Source organism: Monodon monoceros, unplaced genomic scaffold (assembly GCF_005190385.1).
Source record: "Monodon monoceros isolate NGI ecotype Baffin Bay Population unplaced genomic scaffold, NGI_Narwhal_1 Super_Scaffold_11, whole genome shotgun sequence".
NCBI lineage: Eukaryota > Metazoa > Chordata > Mammalia > Artiodactyla > Monodontidae > Monodon > Monodon monoceros.
The window spans coordinates 112,424,292-112,436,942 of record NW_021703767.1 but is presented as its reverse complement, the minus strand read 5'-3'; the positions used below and the strand labels follow the sequence as shown (position 1 = coordinate 112,436,942).

The 12,651-nt window shown below is 40.6% G+C and overlaps 1 protein-coding gene across 1 annotated transcript in view; it reads left to right on the top strand.

The window, feature by feature from the left end:
• The window catches only part of MED12L (mediator complex subunit 12L), a 326,539-nt gene that overhangs the window by 298,977 nt on the left and 14,911 nt on the right, over positions 1-12,651 (top strand). The window contains exons 39-42 of the mRNA XM_029214009.1: positions 4,511-4,600; positions 6,263-6,495; positions 7,920-8,076; positions 10,736-10,813. Of these exons, the coding sequence (XP_029069842.1) occupies positions 4,511-4,600; positions 6,263-6,495; positions 7,920-8,076; positions 10,736-10,813 (558 nt within the window). The remainder of the gene's footprint in view (positions 1-4,510; positions 4,601-6,262; positions 6,496-7,919; positions 8,077-10,735; positions 10,814-12,651) is intronic.

The following is a 12,651-nucleotide window of genomic DNA, read 5'->3' as shown; positions in this document are numbered from 1 at the left end:
GTGTATGTATACTCAACCAATCAATATGTTATATTCCTCCTTTATGGGCATGTTAACAGAATATATTGTAAAGGTTCATTATTGTATGAGGTGTGTTTATTTCAAAATGCATCAGGTTGTTCCAGCAGTTAATGTTACTGTTAATCGATTGCCAACCAAGTTATATTTGATGGAAAGCTTTGTAAAAGAATTAAGCATAACTGGTCAACAGGACCTCTTTGAATTATAGAATTTTCTGTGTATCTATTGTCTGCAATCAAAATACACCGGTATAATGTGACGACCAAAACTTGGGGTTCACGCCATTTGTTGTTTAACCTTGGGCACCATTACCCAGTACCTTCCAAACCAGTCGTCACAAGCAAAACCCTTTTTGCTAGTTGACTCATAAAACATTACCCACTGGTTTTCATTGGGTGACTTTTATTATTATTCCTAAATCAGCATTTTCAGAAACAGAGTCACAAAATCTGGTTGTGGTTTTTCAGGCACAACTTGTCTCTCTACTTGCAACCCTTAAACACTATTGGAAAGTTACTAAATAAGGATTTGAAAAAAACTCATTACTAGTGAATTGAGTGGATAGAAGATCCCTGATTCTGAAATGCTGCTGATTGTAGCTGTCTGCTAATTGGAGCTGTAACCAATTCTCCTTTAGAAAGAGACCCTCACATTTTCTCAGTTGACTGAGAGAGTGAACTAATGAAGAGAACAAGACCCAGAAGATTGAAAATTGTCTTTGAGGATGATTTATCAAAAATTTTTTTAACTTACTGGATCTATTCATTTCAAATTATGCAAGAGGTTTTGAGTCTACATCTCTTTGAGCTCAGATGCTTCTCTTGTCTAATTAAAAATAAAGCAGTAAGAGAGAGAATTGTTCTTATAAAGACCAGGAAGATGAGTCAGTATTGAACAGCACAGCTTTTTAAAAAGTTTTTAGGAAGTGGAAATTTTAGAAAATATAATAGATTTCTGTTTCTTACCCAGAGGCAAGCCTAAAGCAAAATGTATAAAAACAAACGAGAGAGACCACATGTAGGAATTTACCCTGGGTAGCAATGTAGAGATGGGTTCATGTAGCTATCAGAATTTCCCAGTTAACTGTGGCTCACTCTCTTAGCACGTGTAAGTTGGGTACCTGAGCCAGGGGAGCTGGAGCCGGAGCACAGTGTGGCCCCTGGCTAGACACAGATATTCCCTCAGAAACCAGCCTCCTTTACAACCACAAAAGTGTGAAGTTAATGTTGCCTCTGATTGTTGCAGTTAAGCAGAATAAATCAAGAGGGGCAATTGAGCTACTCTCCAGGTATTAATGAAGGCAGAAAGAAGAAATCATTAGAATGACAGATGCTAAAAATTAAATTAAAAAGTGAGTTTTCAAAACAAAAGATGGTACTTAAAAATATGGGGCAACTGGAAAGCACTTGGTAAACTAATTTATCCTGAAATATAAATCTCAGTTTACCTCTGGAACTCTTGTTTAACAGATAAACTAAGTTAAATCTTAGATCTTAGGTTTCCTCAATAGATATTTATAGAGCACTTACTATATGCCAGACACAGTGCTAGGAACTGATTTAAAAAAAAAAAAGTCAAAGCTTAGATAGTTTTCAGAAAATAACAGATAAGTGGATTATGTACGACGCAGGCGACCGTAAGTCACAATTTGCCAGGCATGGTCTCACTTTGCCCCCGTTCTCCTGGCCTGTCCCAGTTCGGATGATACATTATATAGTCCCTTCCTGAATGCAGCAAAACCATCCCTACTAACATTTTAAGACTCTTACTATATTTAGTTTTCTTACCTATTCCCGCATTATGATCCTCGTTTAGCATCTGTAAAATCTTTCAAGTTACTAAAGAACTTCTTGGTCATTCATTCCTTACTCAACAGATTGAACTGTTTCTACAAATTGAAATAATTTGTTCCTGTCATTATTCTGGGAAAACCAGAGAGCAGGAGGAGGTCATTTCCGTTTGGGAGAAGAGATGGGTATTTTTCATTGAGGGCAAATATGACGATAGAAGCCCTTGGCGAGCGCTGCTGGCCAACGTGAGGTGTTTGTGATTTCCTCAGGGAGGGTATTGAATGTTAGAACCCTTACCTACTGTACTTAAGTAGCGAATGGTGATGGGAGGGAATATAGTCTATTTACAAATAAATAGTTCACCTTTAGACTAAAAATGGTTCACTGAAGAGTACATGAATTTTAGAGTGTAAAACTGATTTGAAAATTTTCACCCCTTTCTTCTTGCTTTTTTTTCAAAGTTATAGTGTTTTTCCTTGAATGTTAATTTTGTGATTTTTAAAAATGTACATGTTTTTTAATTCGTATTTCTTAAATTTCCAAAATCTCAACTGTTCTTTGTCAATAAAAGAGTGTTGCCCAGTAACTCAGATCCACCACCACATATAAGTCATATATATATAGTTTGTTTCCTAAGGTTCTTCAACAAGCAAAGGAAGAGTAAAGAGTTAAAAAACATCTGTTTTATGTATCCGCATGCCTCTGTCACAGGCACATGGCATCTTGTTTCCCTCTAAGGCAAAAAAGGGCGTGGGTGTTTTAGACTACTTAGGGATCTCAAGATTCTAACTCACAGAAATAATTCATTTTTCTTTTCTTCTGTAAAAATGATAATATACATATATTTATCCCCACCAAGAGGCACAGCGGTATATGTTTCAGGGACCTTGGACAATGCTGTCGAGGAGCACCAAGTCGAGGAGCGGCATGTAAAGATCTGGTTGATTTAATGACTCCCTGGCTTAATGTTTGGAGGATCAAGGGCCATTTGGATACTTTGGGGCAATACTTGTAGGCTCCAGATAGCCACACTCCCGTGGCATGAGCTCTCCGAGAGGGAGTTTGGGGTATTTTTCTTAGACTTAAGCAAATAGGGATATAATTGCACTTAGATTAATCAGCTAAAGGCTCAGAGTATCTTCATGGTACCCTACGCTGGAAAATTAGATTCTTGTTGAAGCTGTTACATGTAGATACCATAGTAGATGCTCCCAGAAATTTGTGTTTGGTCCACGTATGGGTGGATAGCCACCTTCGGAGAGGCCGAAGTTTCTTAAATGCCCTCGAGTGATTTTATGTGGGGATCAGAGAAAAGGCTTCACCGTCTGATGTATACGTTTCATTTCAAAATCTCATTAACAAGTCTTAATAAAGAGTCTCCTTTTGGTTTCTTATTGGGGTGAGTTTACAAGGCTCTATGTCCCTAAAGAATAAGCACCAAATGAAATTTTAAATATTTTCATCCTTGATATCACATATGGAGGCATCTCATCATAATGGAAGAAACCCTAGGCTTTGGAGGCAGACTTACCTGAGCGCTCATGGCTTAGCCAGGTCTAGCTGGGTGAGTTCGCTAAGCTACCTAGGCTCTTTGAGCCTGGCTTTTCCTACCTGAAGAAAATGGGGATGATGTCCCCTCCCTGCAGAGTTCCTGTGAGAGAATGGGAATAAGAACAAGAAGCCCAGTCCCTGGCACATAATAGATGCTTAATAATTGTTGGTGTTCTCCCTCTTGAGCTAAATGTTTATACCTTTCTCCCTGCCAGACATATCTGCACTACTTTCCCAGAACATTAAAATTGGTTTTTAATATAACTGTATTTTAGCACTTAAAAAAAACGAGGATATCTGTGATATAAAACAGTGGTGAAATATCCTAGAATAAACCCCATTTCTTTGTTATTAGTAAGTCCTGAAAAAACCAAGGGGTGGTCGGAAGCTTGGCCTCCTTCTGTGATTAATACCGCAAGCTTCCATGAAATAGGTTCTGCCGCCAAAATGTAAAATACATACAGCTGCTCTTAGGAATATATTTATTTTTCCTCAGGCCAAAACATGTATTAAATTAAGACTGGTGAACAGATGTTAGTTGGTTTTATTTTACATTGTAGCTGGTTAGAACTGTATTTGATATTAACTTATTATACATTTTAATTGATTATATTGATTATTAGAGTCATAAGAGATCCCAAATTCATCCCTTGCATACATGGCTAAATAGGCAATTCTTAGGTCCCTCTGAAGAAACATCATTAAAAAGTCATGAAGGTAGTATATGCCATCTGCGTGTACCACGTGTTCTCTTACTTTATGGGCACAGGATGAGGCAACTCTGTGGTTTCAGATTTCACACTTAGAGACTCATGCCTTTTACTCTAGAGGGACATTTGTACCCTGGAGTGTACAGGGAAGCTGACTCAGAGCCTCTCTGATGAGCAGACCATTGATTATTTTGGCTTGTGTTTATGTATGTGTGATCATTGGGGACATCTGTAGTCGTCTTTGGAAGAAATAATAAGTGCAGCAATCTCTACTGTTAATAGGAAATTGAGGAGAAATAGTATTCAATGCAGGTTGGAATCTGCAAGTGTTGTTCTCACATAGGGTGCGGTGTCAGGGGTTTTGGGGGGTAATTAACCGGGAGCTCGGATCATGCCCTTGCTGTTATGATCAAGAGCCGCCTCGGCTTTGTCTTCCAGGGCCAGCCGGGGGACCAGGCTGCTCTCTTTGCTGCTCAAGCACGGCCCTCCCCTCAGCTCCCCCAGTATCCAGGTCTGCAGCAAGCACAGGTACCCATGTTTGCTTTGTAGGTGCTGCTGGGATTTTTAATGCTCTTTATTTGAAGGGGGGAACTAGGTAAGTAGGGTATCAGTTCCCTCATGGGGTATAGAACTTAGTCACTTCTGCTTATAGATTATAATTGACATTTCAAAAAAAAAAAGCTTTTCCAGTGATTATTAAACAAGTCTCAGGATTGATTAAAGGGCATGAAACATTTTAGGAAATTCTTGAATCAGAAATATCAATTCATACCTTTCTATTAATGATGATGGTAGATATTGAAATGACGAACAGTCCCAGCCAGGGTACTTATGTTATAATGTATAATGATGTAATTCATGATTGAATTTATGATATTCAAAGATAGCTTCGAAGAGGAATCCTGGTAGAATAAGAAGATAATTGGCCTTGGCATCAGACCTTGACAAAACTCCTGACAACCTACAAGCCGTGTAACATTGTGCGAGTTACTCTGAGTCTTGGTTTCCTTCTCTGTAAAATAGAGATGAACATTGTGGGGGTTTAAGACAACCTATGGAACTAGCAAAGCACCAGATAGATACACAGTAGTTATTCAGCAAATGATAGATTTGCCTTAATGTGATGCAAATCTTGAGCTATTTTTTCTAATAGTTTTGTCATTTCTGCTTCCATATCCTTGTACTCTATCCCTCTCATAATCAGGAGGCCAGGGATGTTGGCAAGGCCTCTAGTTAGGCCAGCGGTTCATACTGTGTCCACAGCTGAAAGGAAGGCCAAGGTTGGCCTTCACAGGCACCGAGCCACACGGCCTGTATCCCTGCACGCTGCCTGCAGGAAGGTCATCGTCCCTCACTCTGTCTTCCAAGTCAGAGCCATTCAACTACCTTAAAATGTGGGACTTTGAGGACCTGCAGAGCAGTCCTCCTCTATTGTAATCAGCACTCTGTTCTGTAAATTGTAGATAGTGACGCAGCAGAACCTGGAGCTTTTCATTTACATTGGGTGTCAAGATTTGGAGAATCAGCCACTCATATATTAACGATTATTGGTAGAGTGCTGAAACAGGCTGCAGTCCAACCAGAACTAGAGATTATTGAATAGTCACCAATGACACCCTTATTCTCTGGTTAAGGTAATTGATTGTTTCTGTTGTTGTTGTTCTTGCTAACTGGTTGGTCACTACAGACAAATTCATTAGCTCCGAGGAAGTGTAGTTACATACAAGGAAAGTGTACTCCATGATTTTAATTTACATTGAGCATGAGTAACTCTTCTGGTTAATTTTGGAAACAACACTAATGATGCTTGGGATCTGTTGAACATTGATGCCATCTGTGCACTAAAGGTAGAGATGCTTGCCTGATTATTTCTGTGCAGAAACCTGCCCTTCCTTTCCTCAAAATAAGCAACTGAGCTTAAAACTGATCTCTTAACCAAGTGAGGATTCCTTTTGCTCTTTAATTGAAATTTCTGGTGAATCATTATACAAACAGCTCATTGTATAACTTTCGGGCTCTTCTCTCTGCCTCCAGAGTGATCTTCCTCATATTTTGAGTGAAAAAGAGTCTTTGAGGAACGGCGAATTTCAGGGGACTCCTCCTGGCTTTGTTTTTGCCCTCGATATCTTAGCGATAGGAAAGCTGGGGGCAAATCAAAACGTTGACTTCCTTCCTTGTGCCTGCCTGCAGACCATGCCCCAGGGCTATACGATGTACGGAACGCAGATGCCTTTGCAGCAGACCCCTCAGCAGCAGGCTGGCAGCGTGGTCCTGTCTCCTACCTATAATTCCAGAACCTATCCGGCTGCGCATTCCAACCCGGCGCTAATGGAAAGACTCAGACAGATGCAGCAGCAGCCGCCGAGTGGCTACGTTCAGCAGCAGGCGTCTCCGTACCTGCAGCCCCTGAGTGGCTCTCAGAGGTGATGCATGTGGAAGTAATGATGGCAGTGGTGGACACTCAAATTCTCGCCTTTACCGTGCTGCTTCTAGGACATGGTGCTTTATAATTGTTCCTATGAGCTTGCATATTTGCATATAATTTTCATCGTCATCTCATCTTCAGCAGCATCCAGATTGTGGTTCAAAAGAAGCAGTGCCCCATCTTGTTTATTCCTTTCAAGTCCCTTATTGTTTGACTCACATCTCCCATAGTATTTGTGTAATATTTTTCAATGATACCACTATGTTAGCTCCAATGTTCTTTTTTTCCTCCTCTTTTAAAAAGGTTTTTTGGCAATAAATATCTAAGATTAAAAATTGTTAATTATCCTTAGCAGTGCCTTACTAGAATATGTTGATCGGAGCCACAAAGCCTGTGATTGCAATACTCGTTGTGCACGGTGCCCGTAACACTTTTGTCACATATCTTAGTTTCTACCTTTTCCACCTCAGGAATGGCTGGCAAAACCAGATCATGAAAAGACTCTTACTCGGTTTTTGCTTTAATTGGATCTTGTAGATGTAGTATATAGTGTATAACCGCACTGTCCATTATAGCAGCTACCAGCCACGTGGGCTATTTAAATTTAGACTAATTAAAGTTAAGTTAAAGCTCCTCAGCTCTCTGTCACACTAGTCACATTTCAAGTGTTCATTAACCACACGTGGCCAGCAGGGCCAGCTTCGAAGGTGTGTGACCTGCGCAGTCACATAGGGCGCTGTGTTTAGAAGACCCGCGTGGTTGATTGTAATGCTCTGTTGTCACCCGCTTGAAATAATTACTGATTTTTGATCAGAGAGCCCTGCATTCTTGTTTTGCACTGAGACCCAGAAATGATACAGCTGGTCCTGGTGGCCAGTGGCTATCTCATTGGACAGCACAGGTGGAGACATTTCGGTCACAGTAGAAGGTTCTGTTGGATGGCGTTGGTCTAGGAGAACTCAGCTTCATGCAGACTGCTGCACTACAGTGGACAGCAGCTGGACTCCCGTGTGTTACCATCAAAGATTGCAGGTCAACTCTAAGTAATCACTGTTTGGAAAGTTGGCAGGGTCGTTGGTAACACATGTGGGAAAATACATGCATTTGGAAAGCAGGCACCATGTTTATTATTTGTCTAATAAGTGACAGCATAGCATATTGCCAAAGATCTTGAACTTCAGAGCCCCGAAGTTCTGGGTTGAAATCCCACCTGTGCCATTTGCTGTCTGAATACCTGTGATACCATGTGTCCCTGGGAGTCTAGGTTACCTTAACCACGGGTCTCTATTGCATTGGAGTTGTACATAGGGATTACTGAACGTGGCGGTTTCTTTGTGAGTGTGTGCAGTGTGCCAGTGGCACTGATTGTAAACATTTGACCGTATGCTTGGGCCTGAAAACAAGTTCTTTATTCTTGACCAGACTGAATCATCAGTCACTTCAGCAGAGCCCTCTGGTGGGTGGAGGACTGGATGCGGTGCTGACCTCCGTGCACCCAAACCTTCCCTCGGTGCCCCTGTCTCAGGACCCAGTGAGGCCCAGACAGCCACAGGTGCGACAGCAGCAGAGGCTCCTCCAGGTATGGAGCTGGGAGTGAATGCGATGTGTGCGGGGTCCTCAGCGGTCATGAGAAATGGCAGACGCTTCAGACTTTAATTGCTGGGACCTAACGGGGGCAATTTAGTTCCAGTTCGGCAGGGGCCTTCCTTTCTCCGTGCATCTGCCAGGTCGTGGACAGAAGAGTGCATTTTGCAGACCATCCTTGCCCTTTCACAAAGGTTCGGGAGGGTAGCTGGATGCCTTTATCTTAAGAGTGTAAGCCTCAGCTTCCTCAGTCGCTGTTTAACTAGAGGCCATGCAATTTGAGTTCAAAATTTCTTACATGTGTATTTTTTTAGAAACAGTCAAGCCATCCAGAGTTTTTGTTCAGATTTCTAGAGGGGTCTGTAATCCAAAAAATTTTCCGCTTAACACCTCTAGTCTGATTGGGCTGCGAAGTTGGAGTTACGTAGGTAGGATACTTCAAAGGGATGTTTCATCCTGTCTCTGGTAGAATCCAGAGAGCTGTCCTTCACTTATTTGTCATAAATATTTGAGTCTCCTAGATAAAGGGCTCCTCCCCTTAACACATTCCGGCTTCTCCCTCCCTTGTTTAGGGAATATAGGCTGTTATGTTTATCTGTTCCATTTGCCTTTATTATTAGCAAGCTTATCCTGTGTTGTTGGGTTGGAAACTGCCTGATGAGTCTGTACAGTGGACTCTAATCTCATCAACAGTCCAACTTGAGGTGCACTGTCCTTTTGTGTATTTCTAAGAAAGGAAAAGAAAGCAGCACCGAGAATGGGAACTCTGGTAGAACTGGGGTACCCAAGGGCCATACTCTTTGTATGAGGTCAATGAGAAATAAACCTGTCATGCAGAAAAGGACAGCAAAGGAACTTGCATGTCTCATCCTTGACACTGGTGGTGGGAAGAAAATATTTGAACCATTAGCTCAAGTGGGTTTGAGGTCTGAATTCAGTGTGACCCAAAAAATTCTGGTTGGCAGTGCCAACACTTCGACAGACCAAAGCCACCACAAATCTTCAACAAAACTGGGCTTCACAGTTATAAGATGCCATGAATTGCATCCCAGTTTTTGCCTGTTAAAACGTGGAAAGAACTGTATCACAAAGTTGAACAACATATGGTAATTGGTTTGGGAGGGAGTGTGGCCTATAGATGGCCAATCCCACTCATTGCATGTATAAAATCTCCAGCGTGGTCAAAAACCCTCTAGTCCTTAATTTTGTCATAAATAAAATGGAACTAATTATAGTGCCCACCTCTTAAATGTGTAGTGAAAATTAAATATGAAAATGCAAGTGAAGTACCCATTTGGTAATATTACCATTATTAGGACTATAAATACTCATAGTGATATTTTCTTAAAATAATTTTTTTCCCAAGTGCTAAGTATATGTTTCAGAATTTTTTAGGACTGATATTTATATTTCTCTCTGTTTTAAAATTTCTCATTTCCAGATCACCGAGGAAAGTTATTACATTGTTTTTTTATTTACCACTTCCTTTCTTACACTAGCATTGTTTTCAAGCTACAAATTTTGAAAACCTTCCTTATTGGTTAACGTGTACTTTTTATCCCAATTAACATGGTGTGTCCTTCTGATAATTTTTGCATTACCAACACATTCCTGGGAGATAAGGAAAAATGATTTGCTTCTGCATCCGAAGTATACTTATTCCTTCTTTGGTGACTGACTACCTCCATAAAGGAACAGATTAATAATTACAAAGTTGGGGTGACTTTTCCTGAAAGGGTTCACAGAGAGCCCAATGGAGAATTGGCTTCCTGTTGCAGTCGCTGTGTTTCTGGTCCATGTTGGGAGTGGCCTGCCCACACCTCAGCTAGGATTCCAAATCCATGACCCTTGTCACTTAGTGAAAAATGCCTTCTGGCAATAACTATTGATTACCGTGCCCTAAAGAAGACAAAGAATTTGAGGGACAGTATGCAAACCGAGTTGGAAAAATGCAGAGGCTGAAAAGAAGTCTGGTGCTGTCATCCTCGAGATGAAGCGTTTGGGTGGAGGAGACTTTAAAGGTCATTGAGACAAACCACCTCTTAATATTTTCCTCTCCTCTGTGATGTTCCCCCTGGTGGACGTCTAGTCTGTGTTTCTTTTGTGACTTGCAAGTGTTTTCCAAGAGCCATGTATTTGAGCCAGCGTTCACGGACACAATTTATGATTTTATGCTGGTAATTTAGGCCAGAACTTCTCACATCTACATCTTCCTTTAAAAAAAAAATCTAAATTCAAGAGTTCCTCTGGGTACCATAGGGAACAAAAAGATAACTAGCGAGCAGTCCTTGTCTCACCTGAGAGCGTAAGGTGGAATGAAATATGTGGAAGGGCAAATGGCATGAAATGAATTAAGACAGTGAGTATAAAGCATGTCCCTGGACAGTGTAGGGTGGTTTAGACTGTGAACGCTGTGACTAGCAAAGAAGAGATCCCTGGGGTTGCAGTAGTCTGGAAGCACACGGAGGAGATTTAGGTCTCCCGCCCTTGAAGGAGGAACGATATATTTGGGAAGACAAAGACGGAGGAGGCAGGTGTGTGTCATCCTTGTTGGAGCAGACTGATTAGATCAAAGGCCTATGGGGGGAGGGAACTGGAATGACGGACGTCAACCTCCTGTTTTCACACGTATAATTCTTTTTCTTTCTTTCCAGATGCAGCAGCCCCAGCAGTCCTCGCAGCCCCAGGGTCAGACCCTCGGTCTCCAAACCATGCAGCCTCAGCAGCCTCTGGTAAGGCCTGGTGTTCTGAAACCAAACATGTGGCTTTCTTCTTCCTTTTTCCCTTTTTTTTTTTTTTTTTTTTGCTGGTGTTCTTTAAAGGCAGATTGCATTTTTCATGTCCCGTGAGATTGTTAAGAACTGAAAAAGCCTAAATATACCCTAGCCGTTTCTCCCCAGCACTTCATCAGAGTAGGGTTGTGTTACTGTTGTAGTCAGTATATTTGTTTTCCTAGAAGGTATAAATAAATCTTTGGGGTTCAGCAGGTTATGTAATTTTTCCTCTTTAAATTTCTTCGGACTTTTCCGTTCCGTGGGCTAAATAGTTATATTGAGAAACCAAGTTTTATTCTGAACAGTGTTAGAATGATAACTTAGTATGGATATGTTTAGAAGATTATCTTAACTTGGCTTTGAGTTTTCACTATAATCCCAAAGAAGCGTGAGAGTACTTTCTAAAATATTACTTTACTGATGTAAAAGAAACTCCGAGTCTAGCCAGTTAGCATTTGCTGCAAGAATTTTCATGTAATTCATTTCATATAATTTCATGAAATTTTCATGTAGTCTTATAATTTGCTTCTGTAGCTTTGTAAGTCAAATTTCGAAATGTTATATGCATAGCACCAATCAACGTGGTCCAAGCCTCAGTACTTTTTACTTTTGCTGGTGCCATATCCCTTCTTTATTACTTACCTGCTACTTGTCCTTAGATTGCCTCTTTTCCTATTTCCTTAAATAAATGTTTTCTAAAAAGAAGCATTTGCTCACTACTCTCAGTGGTAGTGGTCACATCACTTGTCACGCATTGGAAATAAATGTAAAAATAAATACCGACTCTGCAGGGAGCTCAGCAACATGAGTTGAGTGAGTACCACCCCTAAGACGAGCTGTGTTACTGCATGTGTCTCACACTTTGGAAAATGCTGACGTAGACTCTTTCCAGGACAGGATTTGAAAGATAGATGGTTTTTCAATTTGTAGTAAAGAAGGAACAGTATGGCCCGGGCTATAGTATATTAGCAGGGATAGAGTAGAGTTAGGCGGTAAAGGGCTGAGAATGCCCAAAAAGGACTGGAATAGGACACCTTGAGGATATTTTATAAGCCTCTGCCTTGGCCATTTTGATCTTCATTTTTAAGGAAATTCTTCCTTATCATGAAATGTAATCGTTATTTTGGGTAGGATAAAAAAATAAACATTTGATTCTGTCACAAAGTTAAATTTACAGGACTAGGGTAGAAGTTGCCTTCAGGCTTCTTCGTTATGATTGGAAGCAGAGGATCAGCTTATGCAGAACTGAGGGGAGACCCTGTCCCCATGCTCCGCTGGAATTAAGCATGTCTCATACAGCAGAATTTAGTACCTTTCTACTCTCCTAATAGTGTCATAAATATTTAATAATTTTTGGTGTGTAGCGAGTATATATCGCACATTCAGTTTTGACTTCTAAGACAGTATTGACATGTTTTAATGCACTAGGTTGTATTTCCCTCACTGGCTTAAGACACTTCCATCCCAGGGCCTGAGTGGGTCAGTGAGGTCAGGCTCACGATTGTTTCCCAGTGTATTCATAGGAAAGTAGTTCCAGAGAAACAAAGACCTTCATCCACGGTAATCGTAATGGATAGTAAAATGCACACTAGGCTTTTTATGGCTTTTTAATTTCTTTTAAGCAGAAATTTTAAAAAAGCTGCCTTGAGAAGCATAGTGTCTTATTTTGATATTTAGAGCTATATATATTTTTTTTTTAATTTTTTAACATCTTTATTGGAGTATAATTGCTTTACAATGGTGTGTTAGTTTCTGCTTTATAACAAAATGAATCAGTTATATATATACATATGTTC